This window comes from Ochotona curzoniae, unplaced genomic scaffold (assembly GCF_017591425.1).
Source record: "Ochotona curzoniae isolate NIBS_2020 unplaced genomic scaffold, NIBS_Ocur_1.0 contig_21, whole genome shotgun sequence".
Classification (NCBI taxonomy): Eukaryota; Metazoa; Chordata; class Mammalia; order Lagomorpha; family Ochotonidae; genus Ochotona; species Ochotona curzoniae.
This window is the reverse complement of record NW_024465322.1, coordinates 8,938,050-8,962,292: the sequence shown is the minus strand read 5'-3', so window position 1 is coordinate 8,962,292 and position 24,243 is coordinate 8,938,050. Positions and strand designations below refer to the sequence as shown.

General features: G+C 44.3%; 1 protein-coding gene across 12 annotated transcripts in view; it reads right to left on the bottom strand.

The window, feature by feature from the left end:
* RAPGEF2 (Rap guanine nucleotide exchange factor 2) overlaps positions 1-24,243 on the bottom strand; it is a 157,310-nt gene that overhangs the window by 2,509 nt on the left and 130,558 nt on the right. For 4 of the 12 annotated variants that reach the window (XM_040971338.1, XM_040971339.1, XM_040971342.1 and 1 more), the window contains 20 exons: positions 23,784-23,942; positions 22,046-22,198; positions 21,553-21,717; positions 20,553-20,660; positions 20,247-20,450; positions 20,034-20,142; positions 19,255-19,501; positions 15,066-15,223; positions 14,282-14,522; positions 11,785-12,168; positions 10,806-11,017; positions 10,597-10,720; positions 10,021-10,044; positions 8,802-9,025; positions 7,270-7,467; positions 5,903-6,055; positions 5,213-5,335; positions 3,772-3,997; positions 1,784-2,343; positions 220-525 (listed from right to left, as the gene is read on the bottom strand). In XM_040971338.1, coding sequence (XP_040827272.1) covers positions 220-525; positions 1,784-2,343; positions 3,772-3,997; positions 5,213-5,335; positions 5,903-6,055; positions 7,270-7,467; positions 8,802-9,025; positions 10,021-10,044; positions 10,597-10,720; positions 10,806-11,017; positions 11,785-12,168; positions 14,282-14,522; positions 15,066-15,223; positions 19,255-19,501; positions 20,034-20,142; positions 20,247-20,450; positions 20,553-20,660; positions 21,553-21,717; positions 22,046-22,198; positions 23,784-23,942 — 4,078 coding nt within the window. The remainder of the gene's footprint in view (positions 1-219; positions 526-1,783; positions 2,344-3,771; positions 3,998-5,212; positions 5,336-5,902; positions 6,056-7,269; positions 7,468-8,801; positions 9,026-10,020; positions 10,045-10,596; positions 10,721-10,805; positions 11,018-11,784; positions 12,169-14,281; positions 14,523-15,065; positions 15,224-19,254; positions 19,502-20,033; positions 20,143-20,246; positions 20,451-20,552; positions 20,661-21,552; positions 21,718-22,045; positions 22,199-23,783; positions 23,943-24,243) is intronic. The other 8 variants (XM_040971343.1, XM_040971344.1, XM_040971350.1 and 5 more) reach the window with 4 other exon arrangements.

Here is a 24,243-nt window from a genome sequence, read left to right as displayed (position 1 = left end):
GTAAGATCCCTCCGATACCTTTGGCCTGAAGCCTTTCAGGAAGGAAAGCCAAAGTGATCCTCACAAAGGCAGCCATGCAAATTTTAACCCTAGCTCAGAGCCCAATCCTCCCACATCGTGTGTGCAGCTCCTACGCAGTCAGAGGTCAGCTGGCGAGGGTAAGAAAGTAGGAAGGCCTGGGCGGCCACAGAACCCCGAGCTTCAAGGAGGCCTACGTACCGTCCTCCTCGGCCGAAAACCCTGGGCACTGGTAGGGGGCGAGGCGCGGGTCCGACTCGCTGGGCTTGTGCCACTGAGGCTTGCTCAGGGGTCTGCTGCCGGCCGCGTGCCCAGGCGGCTGCTGAGCTGGGGAAGGCCCGGCAGCATCGGAGGACCTGGCCAGCATCCGGGATCTCTGGAGGGCCACGGTGTAGTCTGGAGGTTTCCGGGCTGGATGGGAGTGTCCTTCGGGAAAGTCCGTGATGGGGATCCCGATGTAGCCTGGAGGGGTGGGCGGCGGCTCTCGGTATCTGCCCTCCTTGCGTGCTGCGGTAGAGACAGGGTACCAGTGTTAGTCTGTGGAAGGAAAGCCCACAGCGCACATGCTCAGAGTACTTCTGAAATTGCTGAAACAGAATGTGCAGGGCAGCAGCAAGTGTGTGACGTGGGCCGTGGCACAGACTGCAGCGTGCATGGTAACCAGATCGATTAGTCAGACAATGGTTATCTGTGGGGCTGATATGAGGCAGTGTAAATACCTTCATTTCTTAAAATTTTCGTCTATTTGGCAGGCAGAGCTACAATGAGATAGAGACAGTGAGAGCAAGAAGGAACAGACAGAATCTATTCTCTAGGACTGGGGTGAGGCCAAAGCCGGAAGCCAGGAGCTTCGTGCAGGTCTCGCGCGTGGGTGACAGGGCCCAGTTATCCTCCCAGGGTGTGCGTTAGCAAGAGGCTGCAGCGGAAGCAAAGGCTGGATTTGATCCCAAGACAATGAGATACAGAATGTGGCATCAACATCCCAGGCCTAACCCACCTAGCCAAATGCCTACCCCAGTACCTTTAACTTCAAAGGGATTAATTCAAGCTTTGATTGTAACTGTAACCTTCGATTCATCCTAAGACTGATCCCAAGGACCCAACACCTGTGAGCCCCCGGACCAAGTTCCCTTCCCTCCGCTCTCCTTGCCCCAGAGACAAGACTGCTGCACCTGCTGCTTGTCAGTCAAGAATCAACTCCTTTTTGGAAAACAGTGTATGAAGATAAGTTTGGAAATGTTTCCTAAAAGGGTAGCAAGTTAAAACCTTTAAAATTAAGGTATTTATTAAAATCCTTTTGTATAATATATACATACAGATTTTTATATCTGCTTTAATAAATCAATTCACATCCTCTCTGATGGCAGGGTGTGCAGGAACTGCCTGTATAGCACACAAATGAGTATGGAAAACACTCAACTATCAGAAACAAAATTTCCAAATCCAACCAAGATGAAAAAACCAGGCTAATATTGAAAGCAGGTTCAATGGAAGATTCCTCTTCCTGAAGAGTGGGCAGGTGCCCTGATAAAAAGATCCAACTGGATCCCAACCATGGCGAGAGTCTACTGGTGACTCAATGCTTCACTGCACTGGAGCGAATCTGGACTCTCAACCACCATTCATTCCCAAATGGACACACCAGCAAGCCTGGCACGGCAGTGGACAAAAATCAACAGAAAACAGACACACAAATCTTTTTGAAATAAGTGACACCGAAGTCACAATTCAGACTTGTCACAGCTGCCGCAGCACCTGTACTCACCCACAAGCCCCTTGGCAGTGCTCGGTGTCACAGCGATGTGGGCGGGCACGGGCACGGGTTTGGTTTCCTCGGTGGTCACCGGGGCGAGGCTGCTGCTCTCGGCCTCCATGGAAACGTCCTTGCCACCCCTTCGCTTGATCGTGCCCGTGTCGCCTTCCGAGTCCTCGCCCCAGTAGCCTGTGGACGACGCCCAGCTGGCCCGGGACTGGGCTTGTTCCAGACTCTCTCGGCTTTGATTTTGCCTGTTGTACTTTGTGCTGTGCTCAGGAAACATCATCTGGTCCGTATGGCTGCTCGAGGCCCACAGGCCCGCAGGGTCCCCTGAATAATCGAAGTGAGTGTGGCCGAACGGAAGCGTCTCCCAGCTCCTCTGGTGCTGGATGGTCTGAATGTTGTCGTGGGACCCGCTAGAGCACGACGTCCAGCTTCCGCGGCCGCTGTCGGCGGCGTCAAGGGAAGCGCGGTCCCCTTGATCCTGGGACAGTTCTTCTGTGCTCGGAGAAGAGATGACTGTGGCTGTGGCATACAGGCCTCGGCTCTCGGACATCGCTGCGTAGGACCTAGGTGGCCGACACAAGGACACAAGAGCGGGGCGAAAAGCAACAGTGTTAAATACTCTCTCTTTCTCCTACAGGAGCAGCTTACTCACGCCCCAAGAATAGCAGCAGAAAATACCACTGAGTTGCATTATAACATCCAGTTCGACCCTGTCTGGTTTTCTCGCCTTGTCATTACTATTAAAAAAAACACAGCACTGGTGTGCTTTGAAGACAGGGCTTCCTCACAAAGCTAAGGATGCGGGCCCGGCGCGGTGGCGCAAGTGGTTAAGGTCCTCACCTAGCACGCCCGGGATCCCATATGGGCGCCGGTTCTAATCCCGGCAGCCCCGCTTCCCTTCCAGCTCCCTGCCTGTGGCCCGGGAAAGCAGTCGAGGACGGCCCAAGGCTTTGGGACCCTGCACCTGCGTGGGAGACCCGGAAGAGGCTCCTGGCTTCGGATCGGCATAGTATCGGCCCGTTGCGCTCACTTGGGGAGTGAATCATCGGATGGAAGATCTTCCTCTCTGTCTCTCCTCTCTGTATATCTGCCTTTCCAATGAGAAAATAATAAAAATAAATCTTTAAAAAAAAAAAACAAAGCTAAGGATGCTTCAAACAGCCTGATGGTCTCAGGAAGGCACGTGATACCAGACAGCCGCCATGCAAGCCACAGTCACGTGGCCTTCAGTACAGACAGCAGTGTTTCAACAAAGGGCGATCTAGTGAGAAAAAGGAGTCCACGTGACAAACAGCTTGGGACTTAGAATCCAGGAAACCTGAAAATGAGAACTTGGATGACAGGATTTTTTCCTTTTAAGAGGTTTATTTATTCATATGAAAGGCGGAGCAAGAGAGAGATGAGGCCAGCAAGAGAGAGACAGAGAGAATCTTCCATCAGTTGGGTTACCCACTCCCCAAAACAGCTGCAATGGCCAGTGTGGGTCCAGATGTCCCATGGAGCTCAAGGATTTGGACCATAATTTGCTGCCTTCCCAGGCTGACTGACAAGAAGCTGGACTGGAAGCAGAACAACTGGAGGCTTAACTGACACTCCGATAGGATGGAGTGTCACAAGCAGCAGTTCAGGGGTAAATGTCATTGACACTGGGTAAATTAAGCAAGATTCTGGAGGGCAGACATTAGCTGAGCAATTAGGCCACCAGCTAAGGTGCTCACACTCCACCCTGTACTGCCTGGAGTTCGTGGTCCACTCCTCAGTCCAGCCTCCTGCTAAGGAGGAACACCCTAGGAACAGCAGGGGCCAGCAAGGAGCTGGACCTTGACACTCCTGTGGGAAACCTGGATGGACTTCCCAGCCTTGGTCCAACTTAGTCTTAACTGCTGTAGGCACTGAGGGAGTGAAACGACATATTACAGCTTTGTGCCTTTATCAAGAGAGAGATTAACACAATATCGTCAAAAAACAAAACAAACACAGAAGTTGCCTACCCTAGGCTGTACTGATCGGGCTCCATCAAGGCCCGCCGCTCCATTCTGCCCACACCCAGATTTGTCTCCACGATGCTGACAGAATGCCTCTGGCGCCTCTCTTCGTGCAGCGACGCCGGAACTGAGTCGAAAGAAGAGTTGCTGACGATACTGGAGCGGGAAGAGATTTCACTGTGGCCCGAATCTGAGAAGTTATCCACAGTTCCACTGGGAGCCAAGGTATAGCCTGGAAGAGAAGCACAGCCATGCTCACGAGCGGCTCAGGCTTCAAGCATAAAAATCAAAGTCTGCCAGACTGAGGCAGAGGCCAGACGTGGGCAGATATCATCACAGACGTGGGGAAAGCGGAAGAAAACACGATGTTATTTGTAGAAACAGGTAACTGCAGACGCAGTAAGCTTTTGCTGTATTGGATCTTAAGCTGCTAGTCAGTGGTTAGAGAGGTGGAAAAGAGCATTGCTTCCAAAGCAGGGAAAGATGCAAAAAGCATGGATGACGTGACGATACTCCATTCTCGCAGGTACGTATTACATTGTTAGACTGGTGAAGAGAGACTATGGAGAATCTCAGTCAAATCTGAAAGCATGATTGCCTCCCAGATGCAACATCAATAAGCTCATTTTCGATGGTTTTCAAATTTTAGACTCTTAAGCATGGCACCGAATAATTCAACTGAAAACATGCGTATCCTACTTGCAATTTTAAGCAGACAGTACAAACACAAACAAGAGACAAGACCCTGGGAAGACATCTTTGGACTGCTGCCATTTGACTTTTTAATATTAATAATGTATTAGTTGAATCACATAAAGGCCCCCTGGTTGGGAGGATGCGATGTGCGTTTTGCTCCATCTCGATAAACCGCCTGAACTGCCATCCATTTCCTGGCCTGAAAGGAAGCTTAACTCTATGTTCCTGAAAATCATTTTGAAAATCATAAAGGAAGAGGCATGTCTTGGTATTTTTAATGTAAAAATCCAAAACTTCATCTTGGGTGTTTGCATTTTTTCTTTTTTCTATCAGTCCTCAGGATTTCCTGTTGATCTGACATGGATTGTATGTGGATACTATGCAACGTGAAAGCTGTTAGGGTCACTAACCTAAACATACAGCATAGCAACAATGGAAGTCTAGAGATGCTGTAACTTAAACATGTCTGCCTCCTTTTGGGGCACAGCTCATTCCTGATTTATTTCTTCATGGGTGCACAAGTCTTGATAAAGTTCTGTGGGTTTGCATATGAATTGTGGTTTTTGTAAATCATGCTGCAAGTCAGCAGAGGAAGCATAGCACTGCCCCTGAACAGTGTGCTCCCAGAGGCTTCCGAAGCAGAGCCATCATTCCAATGGAGCACTTGGCACGTGGTTGACCTGGTCCATTGTCTGCCACCAGGGGGCCCGTGCCTATCTCTCCCGCCCTGCTCTGGGTCCGCCAACCCCACCTAGCCCATGGGTCCGCGCTGCATTGTTATTCTTGTTACTGTTCTCACTTCCAAGAGAAGAGGAGGAACTGGTTAAGTCCGACGGCTCGGAACCAAAAGATCTCAGCTGATTGCCACTGCCACCTAACAACAGGATGAGAAAAAGAATTGAGATGTATCCATGGAACTAGGACAGGAGACAGCTACTCACACAACATACACCTTTGCTCTGCCCATGAAATCTCACGCTTTGCTAGCCACTTTGCATTTCTCTGTAGAAATGCATTACTGACTGCCACCCATTCAGTTAAAGGCTGGGAGGAGGTCGTAACCTGGAGACACAAGTAGCAACCTGTCCACCACTTTAACTTGAGACAGATGCACATTCTGGTTGCCTACTATGAAGTCCCATGAAAAACGTGACAACAAGAGGAAGGGAATCAAGACCTGAGTTGGTACAACGAAGAAAGAAATCAGGAATCTGTTAGTTTTCCTAAGTCTTTACAGTCTTTCCTACACCCAAACAGTATTCTATCAAAAAATGGCAGAAAAAATTTAATATCCAGAGCTCTTTCTATACTTGCAATCAATGAAAAATTTAAATGTATTTTTAAAAGGCTTCATTTAGTTCAACACTATACACAATTCTGGCATTTGCGATGGCTGAAAGGTATAGATTCTGATCAAAGGAAACAAGTGCTCTAGCTCTACCTTTTCTTGGAGAGCTTTGGGGAGAAGTTGGCGGAGAAGAGAGCTGGGAAGATGCGTTTGATAGTGCGTCGTCAGCTTGCCTCTTGTGACGTTCTAAACTTCCTTCTTCGGACAAGGAAAGGATTTTCTTTAAAGCTTGCGGGGAGTTTATGCCTGTAAAAAATCATGAGATGTGTATTTTAAAGACTAGAAAGAAACAACTCTGAGGGCCAAAACACTTAGCATTTCTATTCTATCAAGTTTCAAACTATTCACAACCTAAACCTCCTTTGTACTCTTCCTGGTATAGAGTGAGCGGACACCTGGATTCTAATTCTGACTGGCATCTGCCAGAAGTCCAGAAACGGACTGCTTTTGAAATGTACTTTGTACTCCAAACCTTAAAGGGGTCACCATCTTTATTTATACAAGAGGAAAAAAACAGACAACTTTGAAACTTTTGATATTCTTACCTGTGCCAGCTTTTATTATGAGAAAAAACAGTCCTTCTCACGAGTGGGATAGCTGGGACATACGGGTAGTCTGAGCACTGTGTGTATTTCCACAGTGGCTGTGCTAACTAGCCCACACTCCTAACAGTGGAGTAAGATATGTTTTCCCTACACTCAGGCCAGCAGGTGTTGTCAGTAGATTTCTGAATGTAGGCCAATCTCACTAGAGTTAGGTGGGACTTCAAATTCGGTTTTCATTTGTATTTCTCTACTAGCTGTAGTGTCAGAGCATTTTTTCACATGTCCATTAACCATTTAAATCTGCTTGTTTGAAAAATGCCTGCTCATTTCCTTTGCCCATTGTTTTTGCTTTCATTGAATGTCTGGAGCTCTCTGTAAAACCCGGATATCAGTGCCCCAACTATTATGTGGTGTGCAAAGATTTAATCTCACTTTGTTCCTTTCTTCTTCACTTTGCTGACCGTTTCCTTGCTGTACAGAAGCCTGTTAGTTTGACGTAGTCCGATTTGTTGCCACCCAAGACCCTAGGCCTGGGGGCTGATGATTGCCTGGGGAAGAGGGTCTGGGGACATGTTGGACTGGGAGTGGTTCAGGGTATGTTTGACAGGGGAGGAATGACTTCCAGGGGCTTCCACAGGCAGGAACACTGCAATCACAGGTAGATAAGGAGACTGAAATGGAGTCATTGAGAGGAGGAAAACCAGAGGGCACGTCTGGGTCAGGCCGAGGCACCCACATCACCTGCCTCTTGTTGGTGCACGTGAAAGCTGGGGCTGGATGGCATGCCTGGCTGAACTAGGCTGCAGTCATCAGAGAGAAACTGAAGTTCACGAGACAAACTTATCCCACATAAGCACCCTTTCCCGAATCCAGAAAACACGGGCGAGCAGCGCAAAGGGAGCCTTCCTCACTCACCGAAGGGCGGGAGATCCTTCACCGGCACTTTCTTCCGTGAAGGGTGCAGGGACACAGCTGGCACCTGAAGCCCTTGGCTGCCCTTGTGCGAGGGCTGCTGCTGTGACGGCGGCGGCGCCTTCTGTTGGGACCCCGCTCTTGGAGCCACTGGGGAGGTTTCAGACTTGGCAGGCTTTTTCTCACCAGGATTCTTAGGCACTGGTAGTTGTTTGGTTAAAAAGCAGAACAAAGAATTTAGGATGTTAGTAGGATACACCGGCGTAGATTTTAATAACAGAAAGGCAGAAGCCTGCGTGGCTGTGAAATCACAGTAACTTTCCTGTTGTCTATGCAGAGGGCAGAAATCGGGGGAGGGCCTTAGTTACAGAAAGCGTTCAGCTAGACTCACAAAATGACTGCACTGTGAAGCATCCCATTAAAAACGGAAAATAATTGTGAATAATTCAACGCTATGTCTATAAAAACACAGGATAAACACTGTGACCAGAAAATGATCAGAAATGGTTTTCCTAAAACTGTTCAAACAAATTACCTACGACACAAGCTATGTTTTTATTTAATACATGCCATTAACAGTAATGTATCTAATATCAAATTCTTGGACAGGACAGACTTGATTCTGGAAGCTAAACGGCACTCAACACTGGGGGGCTTCTGTATCGACTAGGCAATTCTGTGGCAAACAGACGAAAAATCAGATTAACGGCACACATAGTGCTATTAACACACTAAAAATGTTCTAAAATAACTCAATGCCATGGGCACTTTCTCCATTTAACACAAAGGGAGTTTGTGGCCTAGTCCTGTTGCTGGTAAGACAAAGCGCCAGGATCTGACCTCTGCCCACTCTCACAAGATGAGCTCTTCCCCATGACAGAGTGCTTCAGAACATGCCGAGAAAATTTCACCATTTGAAACACCCCAAGTTCATCTAAATTCTATAGAAGTTCTCTTCAAATCATCTTAAGTGGGGGGTGGGGTGGAGGCCTGTCTTGCAAGTACAGTTAGAGAGAAAAACAAAACTGCCCCAGCTCAGCCAAGTGTTCCTCGGCTGGGACCTGCACGCCAGTTGCTATGGTCCACTCTACGACACAACGCCTTCCGCAAGTGGTGGTGGACCTGGCTGTGAGTTGCCATCTGAGCTGCAGATCTGAAAGGCATGTCTTAAAGACACCCAGTTATGTGCTTCTCTGACCTAGCGTGTGCTCATGGGTTGCCCATTCCCCTGGGGATGACTGCAAGGAGACAAGGCATGTACATGAGAGCCAGGTTTGCCCACCTGGGTTTTACATGTGCACTGGCTGTGTAAGGGTCAAACAACCCTGTCTCTCTCTACTAGCCCAGTGGAACAAGGCCTGGCTATAGCAGATTTAACAGCAGCATTCAAGGCAATGTCTAGTTAGTGTGTCTCAGGACTGCCGTTCCCCACCGCCCCTTTGCACCAAGCTCTTGCTGGCACTGCCCACATCACTGCCCAACAAAGAAACCTGTGTCCAAGGAAGCGTTGGCAGCCCCTTTAAGGAAAGACTCACGTGTGTTGGTTGCTGGCTCGCACTGTAGTGATAACGTCTGAAGACTCTCCTCATCCATTTCTAGCTCCAGATTGGACAGGTACTGCTTCACTTTCCGAGCCATCTGGGCATCTTCGTAAAGCTTTTTGGCATTGAGAAAGGAACTGCGGCGGACCCGCTTTTTGTGACCACCTGTCTGAGCAACGTCTAGCACTGTTGCGTTTGTACTACCTTGGCTGAGAGACCTGGAAGATGAAGGGGAGACATGCAACTCACTCCGGGATGGGATCAGTTCATCCAGCTGGAATGTGATGAGATGTCAACACAATTCTATGTGCAAAAGGCCACAAGGCCTCATTAGGATAATACAGATTGGAAAGGAAAAAAAATCCATTATCCACGTATCAATGCATGGCTGGTGACTGCTCCATTTCCTCTAGAAAATTCTAGCTTTCACCTCTATAGAGTACTTTTCTCACAGAAGATAGCAATTAATTATATATAAAAGCTCATGCAAGAATACACAGCTACAATCTTTAAGCTTTGCAACATTAAATCTGCTTCTGCCATAAAGAACATTTGTACGGCTTAAGTAAAATCAGCTACGACATTCACCATTATGTTCTTTTGCCTTGGTTTGAATGTGGTAAGTTTTTAAACGCAGTCAATCTGTTAATAAAATAGTTATCATGCAAACGCAAGTATGTATGTATGGAGACTGTTTTAGCACATGAATTGTTAATTATTTTTTTAATGATTGGTTTAAACAGAATGAAAATAGTAGTTAGTTGAGCTGTAAAAACTTGGTTTTAACACCTGGGGGCACTTTTTATATCATTGTATTGATTTCTCATATACCTGGGCAATATTATCTCCATTGTACAATTTTGCCTTCTGACATCCTTCCTCCCCTCCCCCTTACTTTTGGCAGTTCCCATCTCACGACGTATAAATTTATATTGAAATAAAATCTGTGAGCTCAGAAATACATTTGGCTGACAGTTCCCCAGAACAATCATCCATCATTTCACAGCTCTCATGGATCATGACTTCAAAAGCAGCAGCCCCAACAGATTAAACATGAAGTCAGTTTGCCCATCTAAAATTTAGCTACAGCAAGAGGGTTAAGGGGAAAAATGCAAAAAAAACTGCAAAGCATCAGAAAGTACAGCAGGTAAGAAAACGATGCAACGCGAAGGGGAAGGACTGTGCGTGGGCGTGCAAGGTCTCCTCCACTTACCCCAAACTCCGCCACTTCTTCTTCCTGTAAGTGAGAGCCATGGAGATTGAAGCATGGGTGTAGGGAGAGACAGAGAGATCACCAGCTCAGAAAGAAAGGACTAGACTTTTGGACAAGCAGTTCTAGAAGCCCACAAACATTACGCTGCATATCCACCTCACACACACACTTCCCGGCTCAAATGATACATACATTTCAACTGTTTTAGAAGTCTAGCATCTTTCTCTTCCTCATGGAATTAATCTTTTGTGTTCCCCCCCAACCCCCCAGAGTTAACTCCACAGCATGGCTACTATTATTGGGAATTTTTATCTATATTAGTTCATAGGTGAACAATTCTGAATTCTACAAGTCAGGGTTCCGGAAAAAAGAAACAATAATCATGGATGAATGTCAAAAAGACCAACTGGTTTTCCCCACAGTCTAATGCCCACGTGGAGGCAGAATGAGAGCTCGGGGCAGCGTGTCCTGGTGCGATTCCTGACATTCCACAAGTACACAGATCTCATTTCGCCATGTCTACTGGGAACTCTACACTTCCGATCCCACCCACGCCACGCAAGGGGACACACTTACCGAGTCCTGAACATGAGGGCGGGGTCCATGTTCACGGAAGCCATCCGCCCCACGTGACGGATTTCTTTTGCGATCATCCTCAGCTTCTCGAAATTCACCAGCCCATCGACTTTGGAGTCGTTTCCTGTAATTGGAGAAGCAGAGAACGGAAGTGGTGTAGCACTTACTGGGTGCCTCCACGGGTGGGGACGGACAGCGGCCAGGTTTACCTTCGTGGAGGAACGTGAGGTCCTTCTTGATGACGGGGAACAGCGGGATGACGGGAGGCTGCAGGTTTTGACTGTTGAGCACATTACGGTATTTTGCCATGTTTCTGGAGGGATCAAAGAGGTCTTGGAGATCCTGGAATAGTTTCTCGTATTTATTGGGAAGTTTTTCCCAAGTGGTCCGTAGTCTTGCCACAGGCGCCAGGTTTAGGCCACTGAGAGGGAAGAAAGATGAAGGACAGGCATGGAGATGATTCCTCACAGAGGTCACACCGTGTACCGTGCTGACCGCTGGACATCTCGCTGCGTACACTCTGCACCCAAGCTTTTACCCTTCCTCCCTTTCTACCCTTCAGATCTGGTTATTACTGGCAACACCACGAGAACATGAATATTGTTCCTCTGTCTGCAGACATGGAATAGTGATTGCCACTCAGCATTCATCTGATACAACAGACGGGGTGTGTAAGCTAGAGTCATGAAAACAAGAGCCAGAGAAGCCCGAGAGTAAGATCAAGCTCCTTAAAGGGAAAAATGACCAATTTAAGAATCAATCCCAATATGAGTAAAATTGTTGCCATTAGTATTTTCTTCTAGCTTCCCCCTAAGTAAAAAAAGAAAAACTATATTGCTAACTGGGCATCTGCTTCTTGCTGTCAGACATAACTTTGCATCACTGAGTCATTTAATCTTCTCAATAATTCTTTGAGAAACACCCTGCATTAAGAGTCAGCTATGAAGTGCTACATTCAGCAGCAGGCGAACGGTGTAGGGCTCAGATGGAGGCTGGGACAGCCACACCCCACCATCAACAGCCCAGGCTCAAGTCTTGGCTGCGTTCCTGATCTCCATGCTCTGCAAACACAAAACCATGGAGGCAGCAGTGGTGTCTTTCAATTAAAATAAGTAAAAGCACTGCATGTGTATAACTGGGTGGTGTTCCTGAACTGGTGCATATCCTTCACACGTAAACTGAACTTACCTGATGATCGCGAACATGGAGTTAAAGTTCTTGCATTCCCTGCAGTGCAGCGCTATCTTGATGAAATGCTTAATGATCTTCATCCTCTTCAGCTGGTTTGTCTCCCGCAGAATTTCAGATGCCACCCAGAATGTTTCCTGGTTAATGACCTCTTCAAATTTTTTCAGGTTGGCACAGCTGGTTTTCGACTTGAGTTTGAATAAGTCATCTATGTATTCAGTGGGCTCAATGTTGCGGAAGAGTTCAAAGTTGCGCATGGAGAGCTGCGTGGCCACTTCGACCGTGCTGAGCTGCAGCAGGGAAATCTGACTCTCTCTCAGCAGCTCCTGAGCGTCCTCATCCGAACACAGCGTTTCTGTCTCCATGTTGTTTTTCAGGTAGTACCTAGGGGGGAGAGACACTCGATAGACGTCACGCCTCAACAGCAGTCTCATGCTATTCCTTGAAAGCAGAACGCAGCTGCTTCTGGCAAGTTCTATGCCGGAAGAACTCTTCCCAAGGAGAAGCCAGCTGCCATTTCAAGTCAGCAGACTGTACAGACTATACGTCCAGACGTCGCTCATGGAAATGAGCAGGCTGCATGCAATTGCCCCGTCCGCTTTCTCAATTATCCTACACCGATTTCCAGTCAAGAGAAAAGAACGTCAGGGAGGAAGCAGGAAAGCTCTGGCGAAGGTCATTATCTTCTGCGAGGCAAGGCAGACACCTGACTGCTGGAGGGTCAGAACTGGATCAGTCCCAGTTTATTTACTCAAAACCTAGGGAACAGCAAGCTGTTCTCTCTCCAAGTCAGCCTGTGAGCTGAATACTCCGCAGCCAAATTTAACCTGTAAATACTTGGCTTTTCCTAAGAACCTAATTCTTCAGAACAGGGAAGAGAGGCTCCGAAGATTAAGGAACAGTGAATGCAAAATACTTCCTCTAAGTCAAAGTCTATGAAGGAAAAAATGGAACAGGCACGGCAGGGGTCCTATTAAAGAGATATGAAAACATAGGGCCCAGCACAGTAGCCTATTGGCTATCGTCCTCGCCTTGCACATGCTGGGATCCCATATTGGCACTGGTTCTAATCCCAGTGGCCCTGCTTCCCATCCAGCTCCCTGCTTGTGGCCTAGGAAAGCAGTCGAGGATGGCCCAAATCCTTGGGACCCTACACCCACGCAGGACACCCGGAAGAAACTCTGGGCTCAGCTCTGGCTGTTGCTGCCACTTGGGGAGTGAATCATCGGATGGAAGATCTTCCTTTCTGTATATCTGACTTTCCAATAAAAAAAAAAATAAATCTTAAAAAAAAAAGAGATCAGAAAACATGAGTTCCTTAGCATTTATAGACATATTCTTCACACTGATGACTCAAAGCCATGATATGGATTCATCTGAAATTTTCCTCAATAATGAATAACAGATTTGCAGAAATTCATCACTTACAGATGTCAACGTACAGTCAAGTGATAAAAAAAACTGATCCCCTAAAACAAAACCATCTGCTGGTGTTGCTGTTGGAAAAGAAAGTGAGGCAGAGTAGGAAAATTAGAACTGACAGCAAGAAGACCGAAGTTTTGCATGAATTAAATCAACAGTTCACATCTAGAACAGGAAAAGGTCAGGTATAAATGGTCCATAAGGAAGAAAAAAGAGAAAAATGTGATTTATAGAACTACTTAACTTTCAATCAGTGTAGAATCTAGTCATTACACAAGATCAAAACTGCATTACTTCTCGAATTTTCACTTTTTAAACCAGAGGGCAATATTACAAATATCCAACTAAGGGAATACCACTCCGGAGAATGACAAGATTAGCGTCAATGTTTTTTGCAAGAACATGTATCCGATGTGGCAAGGCAGCGGGCACTGCTGCAAGCATGGTTCAGCGTCAGAGTGGACATGCTTTTCACAGTGTGACGGACAGCAGCTGGCAGTATAGCCAGCCACGCTGTCACAGACAGCTCTCCCTGACCAAGGAGGCTCCCGGAAGGAAGAAGGCAGACGCAAATGACAACGCTCCTGGAAAATGTGTTTATGAGTGTACAGAGGGTCTTTCCAAAGTTCATGGAAAATATGTATTATGAAAAAAACCATGCCTAGATACCATTTTTCTGCACCAAATAAGCTTATTTCCCGTCTTTCCACCATGAATTTCTGAAACGCCTGTGTACATTTCTAAGGAGAGGGGACCATCAGGGTTCACGCTGGGCCCGATTTCCCCACCATCCTGCCAGCCCAGCATCCTACAGGGCGAGGGTGAGAAGCCACTGCACGGTAACTGCAGCTGCTGCGAATATCCAGGCCACGGTGCCCTGGACACCAGGACGGCCCACAGAGTACCACTGTGCTTTTACTGTAATACAGCACTTCTTGGCAAAGGAATCACAAAACAAAACCAAAAACCTTTGTCCAGGTGCCCTGGCACTAGTTGATGCAATAAACCCTTCAAAAAGATTCTGATGTAGGTTTCAAGAGTGGTCAAGAAAGCAAGCAAAATAAAGCCCGCCTACCTTCCACTCAGCTGTATCCGGTCAGCAAGCTTGGACAGCTGGTCTGGAAGTCGCCTCTGCTTGATGACTCCCTCGGGTGTGACGGACACCTCACACAGCGAGTACTGATCCGGGGTGGCCGTGACCGCGAACTCCCTGATGGCCTGAATGACCACCTCCTTCGCTGTGGTGTCCTTGCTGATCATGATGTAACGGCTCTGCTGATCGGCCTTAAACACTCTGAGCACCTGATCGGGCAAGTCTGCAGACAACGAAAAGGCACACGGAAGTGAGAACAGTATTTAATATTTGGTGACGCAATCAAGCAAAGAAATCTACAAAGGAAAATCTTCCCAGAAAGATTTCAGCCTCCCTCTGCAACAGCTCTTCAATTGTTCCAACAACCAACATGCCTGCAGGTTGCAAGAACACATTCTCCCTTATAGGTAATGAACTCCAGGCAAACGGAGGCACATTCTCACCAACAGGAGCATTTAGCTCTGAACTTCATCTTTATTAAATCAAAAACTCCACTTGTGACCTAAGTTATGTCTCCTGCTCCATTTATTAGAACTTAGTAATATTTGCATGGGTGTGTTATTTTATGAAGGAGGAAGCAAGATCAGAGAGATTCATATGCTCGTGGCCAGTTCCAACTGTTTGAAACAAAGGCTCATCTTATTCCTAGAACTCGACACGCCCCATGCCAAACTGAGCACGCACGTGCAGGCACACACACACACACACACACACACACACACACACACAGCACTGCCCTTGTATTAGAACTGTCAGTGGTGCTCACCAGGAGTTGCGCTGAAGTCTAAAATGCGATGGTGGGACTGCAGCAAGTCGGGATTACTGGAGGATAAGGTCCCACTGACAGGTAAAGCTGTTGGGATGTGCTTGGTCTGCCTTAATCCGACTATGCTATCATCTTGGGACTGACCAATCCCGATGTCACTGAACACAGGAGAATGGGAAAAATAACAAGTTGAAAAGTTATAAACCGTCTACATAATAAATAATCATATCCCATAAAACCTACAGTGTTTAAGTTTAAAAAAAAATTCAAGATTGTAAAAGTAGCTTCTACCCAGGCATATCTGAATCATTTGGCCATTTCTTAAGTACATAGAAGGCTCTAAACCTGGTCTCTTTATCCAGATCAGCCATAAATAATACTAGCTTCTCAGTATGGAAATGTTTGGAAAAATATCTTGCTACAAATGGATTTTAAAAAAGCACATTTAAAAAAATGCATTTAGGGGGCCAACACGGTGGCTCACAGCTTAACCCTCTGCCTGTAAGTGCCAGCATCCCATAGGGATGCTGGTTCTAATCCTGGCTGCTCCACTCCGAACCACTTTCCTGCCTATGGAAAGCAGTGAAGGATGGCTCAAGTCTGTGGATCCCTGTGCCCATGTGGGCGACCCGGAAGAAGCTCCTGGATCCTGGCTTTGGGTTGGGTTGGCTCAGCTCCGGCAGCCACAGCCATTTGGAGAATAAACCTGCAGATGTAATGTTTCTCTCTGTCTTTGCATTTTCTCTGTAAATCTGTCTTTCAGATAAAAATAAATAAAATCTTTTAAGAACTGCATTTAACCTCAGTTCAAAGGACAGTAAAATTTTATATTTTCATTTTATTCAACTTCTTTGAATAAACTAAACTGCCTTAGTTTTATTCCCCAATTCTTTAGAGAAAAAAGGAATGAGATCATTCTGCACTGATATGTACGGAGCCCCTGACACTGGCTTTATTTCTTAATCACACAGAGCATCAGAAGGCACTGCTGCATACTGGTATTTCCAAGCATCAGAGAAAAAGCAACGGAAATCGCATGATTCATTCTTACTTTTAACTCTCTGCTCAAAATTTCATGTCTCACATTGAAGTTCCCAGAGAAATACTGGTTATTTCTGATAGTCACAAACTCATTTCCATTTACAAAATGCCCTCTACTGTGCCCAAGTGTTGAGATAGGACTTAATGACACACAAATATTATTTCTGGATTTGAAGGGTCAACTGTTTTTAAGGCAGAAGTAGAACTATATGCATTTATGTACAGTGACAACTAGATCACAGGCAAATGCTTACGATTCTGACTAGTTTCTGGAAAAACCAACCAGTAGTAAGATTACTCTAAAATGTCATAAATAAAATTAAGACCTTACATCATTTATCAGGCTTCCAGCCATTAGGGCTTGATCATAATACTTCCAATTTTCAGAAGCTCTGCTTAAAACAAAAAACCAGAAGCCTTTCTTTCCTACTTCTTGTTGCTGGTTGATTTTGGTTTTTTAATGTAAACTATACAGGTATAATTACAAGGTCAGTTACCCACTGTTAAAGTCAAGACAAAAATTAAAATCACAGATGATTTTCATGTAAATTCTTCCATTCCATGGGAAGTTCAGGATGAAATTAAATTCCTATTTAAAACCCTAAAGATACATATAAAAGTATTCATGTTCTGTGAAAGATTAAAATGTTCTCATTGGTGGAATTTTATTTTTTAACTACATAAGTAGCCTTTGCCAAAAATATTAGACATAGCTGAGTGGGCCACTCCTAGCACAAATAGCTATAAATACGAGTATACTCCAGGCACAGGCCCAGAGAACTGCCTGCATATGAGATGTGTCTCAGCAACACTTTAACACCTCAGACGATGATCTAAGTTTATGCTCTCAGTTTCTGTCTTTTAATTTGAGAAGCAGAGAGCTGAGCGCACACATACACTTTTTTCCTACTGTTTCACTTCCCAAATGCTGGCAACAGCCAGGACCAGGTCAGGCTGCAGCAGGGAGCTGGACCTCAGTCCGGGTCTCCCATCTCAGTAGGAGGCCAACACCTGAGCCATCATTGCTGCCTCCCGGGGGAGCCAGAAACAGGTGCTGAGCCTAGCTAGTCAGAGAGAGACCTGGACCTCTACACCATTAGGCTAAACACTCGTTACTCCTACAGTTTCTTGATTTCCTGCCTATATCAGCTTGCTCAGATAGAGGGATATCCTGGAGTAAAACTTTCATATTCAATACAACTCTTGCTGCTCAATCTTTCCAACTCATTGACTGTCACTGAAATTGGTTTTTAATCTTGACTATGTATCTGATTGACTTACTCCTCTCCTCTGGGTTTCGGATTTTCTCTCTCTCCTCGTCATATTTGAATTTTGTTATTCTCATGCCCCAACCTCTTCTTCTTCTCATGCAAATATTCTACTGTGCTTACCCTTGTCAAATTGTCATTATGCAACATCCTAGCTTCCATGAGACTGACAATATTTGATGGCAAAATCAAAAAAGTACACTAAATCTAGATTTTATTTATTCCTTTAGTGGTTTTGCAAAAATAAATCTCAGACTGATTTCTAGAAGTTTCAGTAATTGTATCAATATTATAGGGCCTTCCTCTTTCTAAGCCTTCCTTTAGATATAATAGCTAAATTGTGATATATGTAAAAATCATTTAGAATAATCTTCATAAGCCAATATTTAAATAAGCTATGTATTTTCCTAAATAGCTGTACAAATGACTTAAGATGTTTCCTCACTGTTTCAAAATCAACACATCTAATTATCTTTTTCTTTAACTTGTCTAGCTCCAGAATATCTTTAGAGACACACACAGAACAAAATTATCCATCGCATTACATTGTACTCCTTGCCAACATCCTGTGCTGGGAATGGATGACAGCCCAGTTCTTCCATGTGACATGTCTATTAATACTTGCCAGGGTCATGCTGAATTCTGTTGGATTTTTTTTTTTTAATATTCATATTTAACTCGTGGTCAAGCATAACTATTTTTATTATTATCCTATTAACAATTCTTCGTTTAGCCGGTTTTTTACTCAAAGTGTTTTGTTGAGAAGGGTCACTATGAAAGCCAATTCTTATTTTCTGTACTTGTCAGCTGTCCTGTCTCTTAGAAACCTGTTCAACGTAAACATTCTCTCGAGACTAAATCAAATCATCCTCGACTGCTTCCCCAAGCCACAAGAAGGAGCTGGAAGGAAACTGGAGCAGCTGGGACATATGGAACCCATATGACACATGCAAGGTGAGGATTTAGCCACTGGGCTATTGTGCCGGGACCTAGGATCCTGTTTTTGAAATCTGTAATATTAAAGCATCAATCATTTCTATGAAGTTCATTGTGGAAAACACAAGTTTGATACCTAACCTGTGAGTAGTATATTTAACTCCTATCTCTGATGAAATATTATCTCAAATGCAGTTAAAAATAGATGCTTGGTTTATCGTGATATCTTCTGCTTCTCTTTAGACTGATTAAATGATCCTAAGTCTTTGCTTAGCCTGGCCTGAAGAATCTGTTATGTATATGGCACATTAAGTTACTTATCATTTAAAATAATGGATTATGGTAGAGGAATTTTACAAAGCATCTAAGACATAAGCAAGCAAGGCTAAAAAAGAAACCTAGCAATGCTGTCTGTTCTGAATTCCTGGCTTAAGCACACCACTGCCAAGTCAAGAATACAGTGGACATTCTTGCTACAGAGGTGGCCTGGGCTCAGTTGCTGGGTTCAGTAGCTACAGCATTGAAAGGTGATGTGGCAGCAGGCAAAGTCATCAGCGGGGGTGAGTAACAGCTGGAGGAGGTTGTGATTTGATTGGTCAAGAACAGATGCAGAAGGTAGAAAAGATACTCAGAAAAAAAAGGTACTGCAGCAAAAAACAAATGATGGTGGCTGAGGCACAGGTACTTTTAAGAAGTTCAGATAAAAAATGACAGAGTTCAAACGAAGAAGCGCTATACTTCATCAAGTTTAGGAATGGACAAATAAGTAGCAAAAACAGAGGGAGAACAAGCTTGATGGTCCAACAATGCTTCCAAGACAGCTCGTCCATAAAAGCTCAAAATACGCATTCATCAACCTTAAGTGCAAATATTAATCATAACACCACCGCTGCATATCACTTGGGCACAGTTAGAGAACACACAGGAAGCTTGCAGACACTCACTTGTACGGTTTCTGCGGCAAGATGCTGATGCGAGTCTTGTCGAGTATCTTCTTCAGCTTGTTCCTCCCTCCAACAGTGTTAGCTTTACTCTTCTTATTCACTTTTTCCAGTCCTATCACCTGTTCTACATCCACAGCAAGGTCTGGAATGGAGTAGCGACTGGCCTTCTTGATGTCTCCGATTTTAGGAAGATGAGGGGCACCATTTCTCTTCTCTTCTAACAGTCTTGTTAGAAGTTCTTTAAATACTAGAAAATACGGAAAAACAATAAAACATCAAATATTAAAACAAAAAAAACCCAGAACACTGTGGATCTTGGAGTTCTGTGGGCAGTACAGACTTCAGCTATCAAAATTACAGTCCTGCAGACATACCTTACTCCAATAAGCAAATGATATCAAGAATCTTTTATATATTGATTGGAATAATAGGCATTATGCTCTTTAACATGCAAGTGTTTTAGTGTTTTGGTCTCACTGAATACTAAGGACAGATTATAAAGACAGTTTTTATGGGCTTCAAGTGAACAGATATTTTTGGTTCTAATCATGGTCTTACGTGATTAATTCTATTTGTTTTGGATTTTACTTGTAAATACTTTGATATTTATGATGCCTGAAATAACACAAAATGACTTCACTCATGATTAAGAGCTGCATGTATGCATTCTTCCGAGATCAGACGAGATCGGGCGCGTTCAGGGTGCTATGGCCGTAGACCATGTTTGCATTCTTAAAAAGACCAAAGGGACAAGAATGAGAACACACAGAAATTCTTACCAAATAAATTAGTTTTCACAGTGATAGATAAATGCGTGTTGTTTCTAAGAATTTCCATGGCTTTTGATAGCTGAATATTTTCAAAGTTTTGGCCATTCACTTCTAATATCTGAGAAGGAAATGATAAAGTTAACGACAGGATCATCTCCTCCGTCTGAAGAAGACGAAGACAACGAACATTTTCCCACCAATCTGGATCTGGAAGTCTCCTACCTGGTCCCCACGCTTCAAACCCGCTTCGGTTGCCTTGCTCCCGGAATCAACGCTGTCCACAAAGATCCCGAAGCCCCTCTCGGAGCCCCCGAGCAGGACGAAAGGCAGCGGGGCTTCGCGGGAGGGCTTCGTCAAGGTCATCAACCTTCTCTTTGCTTTGGCAGCACAGGCGATATTAAGCAGCCTCAGATGGCCACCCATTTTCTGTAAGAATTCAGAAAGAGAGGCGTCAACTCAAAACACAGCCAAATAAAATGAAGGTCATCTTCACCTCCTATATGTGGGAAAAAAAAAATCAACTATTACCTCTCTTTCCAGGTTGTTCTCGAATTCTTCCAGAAATCGAGTCATTGCAGGGTCTCCCTCAAAGTCATTGAAGTGGTTATTCACCCACAATAACACTACCCGTGTGACCTGAAAAAAACAGATTCTCTGTAAGTTCTTTGAATGTTAAAAATCTGCAAAAAAAAAAAAAAAAATGCATTCATTCCAACAAATCGAATAACACTGAAGAAAATTTACCTAATATGAAAGAAAAAAAAATCAGCACTAAAACTTTCAATAAGGATTTATTCATATTAAAATTACCTTAAAATATCCAATTTTAAAAAGATTGTAAAGTCAGCATTACAGAGAGAGGGAGAAACAGAAAATACTCATATTTTGAATACAGGCTTTATGTGTGGCTAACACACACACACACACACACAAAACAACCTGTGAAGGTATTTAATTTACATTTTGCTTTCTTTTAGAAACATATTTGAAGCAAATTAAGAAAAAAAGCAAAGGCATTAACCTTAACACAAAAGAACACAGAGAAAGAGCTGCCTACGGGACCATGCTATTTAAGAGAGGGGGGCAAAGAAGACAGAGAACCAGAGAACCACACCGTGTATTATCTAGTCTGGCCTTGATGGAACCGCCCAGCAAGGTGTGGCCAGGTCCTAAGGCAGGTGCTGTGCGGCAATCTGTTCAGGCTGTTCTGATAAAAATGCTGAAATTCTGACTTTTTCAAATGAAAGAATGTAGATTACCAGAGATTCTAGTTCTCTGGCTATGTGAAAACATGATCCCGACAGAGCTAAAACTCCAACATCTAGCAGTCAGTGTCATTTGCATTCAGATTTTAAGAAAAAAGAAAAACCTCTTGGGATAAACTTAAAGATCTATAACCAAACTAATATTTGAATCACCAAATATTCGGTTTAAAAAATAATCCTATTTCATAAATATGAATGAAAACGATTCTAATTTTATCTTTCAATATTTTACACCTAGTACTCAAAAAGGAAACATTTCTAACCTTATCCCTGAGGCTCGGGTCATTAAACCACTCCAACAACTTTTTGCCCACTTCCATTGGGCTAGAAAGGAAAGTCCTATAGGTCAACAGGAAATCTTCGATGAACGTTGGATCTACGACCGAGTGCTCCTCCACCAGATGCATGGTTAACCGTTCCGAGGTGCCCTGCAACCAACAGAAAGCTTAAGGGTTATCCCAAACACACACTCGCCTCCAAAACCGCACAACAAACTGGGCAGCAATCTTAATAGTCATGTGCAATTCATTAAGAGAAAGGGGTTTTTTCTTGTTTGTTTTTACAATTGATAACTTTTGATAGGGAAAAAATCCTCTTAAAAATAAAGCTTTTAAATATGCCTGAGAATCTCTCTCTGTCTCTCTCTCTCTCTCTCTCTCTCTCTCTCTCTCACACACACACACACACACACACACACACAGTGTTGCATTTGCACCCTTGCTTTCCAAGCGGAGCAGGGATGGTTCTTTGTCTTACTTTGATGACAATGTGCCCCTTCCTTGTTCCGGTTCGATCAAGTTCCCGGTGTTCTTTCACCATAACAATCTCCCCTTCCTCTTCAACTTTCTGCATGTTCTTTTCTACTTGGTTGAGAATACGGCAGTAATCTTGTTGGGCTATGCAGACAAACTGGAATGCAACGGAAGTCACATATTCATCATAAAGCACCCGCAAAGGTCCTGGCAGTACTGGTAGCTCAGTCCTTTAACGATTTAATACATTTCTCCCTGTCTCCCTTACTGTCTAGATGAATGCAGTGCTGAGCCTTAATCAAGAACCTCTACTTTTAATGTATTTTATTCTTGCTCAACAAGTTACATCTTAAAGACACATGTAATTTACATCCAAAAGCCAAAAAATTTTAAAAACCTGAAGACAAAATTGGAAGGGTTCTTTTTCATGCTTCTTTCAGTTAGGAAACATGAGGGAAGGGCAGGGGAGTCCTAGGGGGCTAGACATAAAAACGTTATTACCAATCACTGACTCCAAAAAAATTTTAAAGATTTAACTTCTTATTTTTTTTTAAAGTATACATTTACTTTCATTTATCTGAAAAGTAGAGTAAGAAATCTAGGCAGGGAGATCTGGTTCACCTCCCAAGTGTTCCCAACAAGCCAAGGCCGGGCCAGGCAGAGGCCAAGAGTCTAGAACTCTAGCAGGGTCTCCCACATGGGAGGCAGGTTCCAGGTGCCAGAGTGCTGGAGTGTGCACATGAGCAGGCAGGAGTTTTCAGAAGTGAAGCTGGGCTTGACAGAGCTCGTGGGTATCCCTGTTGTCAGCTCTATGCCTGTGCCAGACACCGACCCTTGCAAGACTTTCAAAAGAAATTTAAAAATAGTTCTAAGGCAAACAGAAAAATTCGAAGATGCTCATGCAGTGCATAAATTTGTGGATTATAATGACAACATTCCATTTCACAGTGACCATTCAAAAAAGGTCACAAAACAGCCCACATGTTTTTTGCAGGTCAAACCATTATTTGTAACTGGCATCATAACAGTTAATCCTCTATACCAAAGGTTTCAATCAGGTGACTGCTTTTCCTCGACTCCAAATACAAAATATTTCAGGACTTGGGGTCAAGCATGTAATTATGCTCTTTAGCAATTTTAAAGAAGTTTAACAATTTTAAAGAAGTTTAACAAGAAGTTTAACAATTTTAAAGAAGTTTAACACTCATTTCACAAATAAGCCAGACGGCAGTGAGAAGACAAGAGCAAATGCTTAACCTGAGTTCAATCATCCTGGATGGAATCATCCCTGCTTTAGCTTGGTAAAGCTATTACCACATCTGCTCACTGCATTCGACAAACGCTACTTCCTTACAATATGGTCCGTAGAACAATGAAAACTTCCGGAGCCCGTCTTATGGGTGAATCTGACATTTGACTAGAAATGCCCTGAAGGGTTATCCCAAACAGGCAATGCATTTATTTGGGGTCCCTGACTTGAGATTCAGGCTCCTGGCTGCAATCTGGCCCAAACCTGGTTGTTGCAGGCATTCAGAAAATGAGCTGGCACATGGGAGAATACTTCCATCTCTCTGTATCAGATAACACCAATTCATTAATAAAACCAGAACTCTTAAACACCTTCCAGGAGTATGATAAAATTTGAAGTAATCTATCTGTAAATCAGAAAGAGGACACAAGAAACCTGACCACGATTGCACACGAATGCTTTTTACTGAACCAGCAAGGGCCCTGGTTTATACCTGGCAGTCGTCCACCTTCGTCCTCATGACTCCCTTCATGTATTCTTTGTCCATTGTTGGAGAAACACCAAAACTATTGCCCATACACAGTATTTCTGCTTTTCCATCCGGATAAGTCACTTCCACAGAACCATTGAGGATCACTGACCAGGAGTCCAGCTAGTTAAAAAAAAAGACAAAGGGAGAAATAGTATCATAAGCACACTTTTCAAAAATATTGGAAGGACTTCCCTGGTCCTCCACTGAAGGCAAGTGAAATGGAAGTGAACTGCTCACCAAGATCACAAAACAAAAGCCACATCTCTACACACTTTCACACAGCAAGCAGAGGACGTGTCGGTCTGCCCTTCTAACTTTGCATGTTCTTCTACAAAGAAAAATACTTGTTCTGCCTCACCAAGCACACAGACGTAAAGCAGAATCATTACCTCGGTAAGAATAACGTTTTATCCTAACAGAA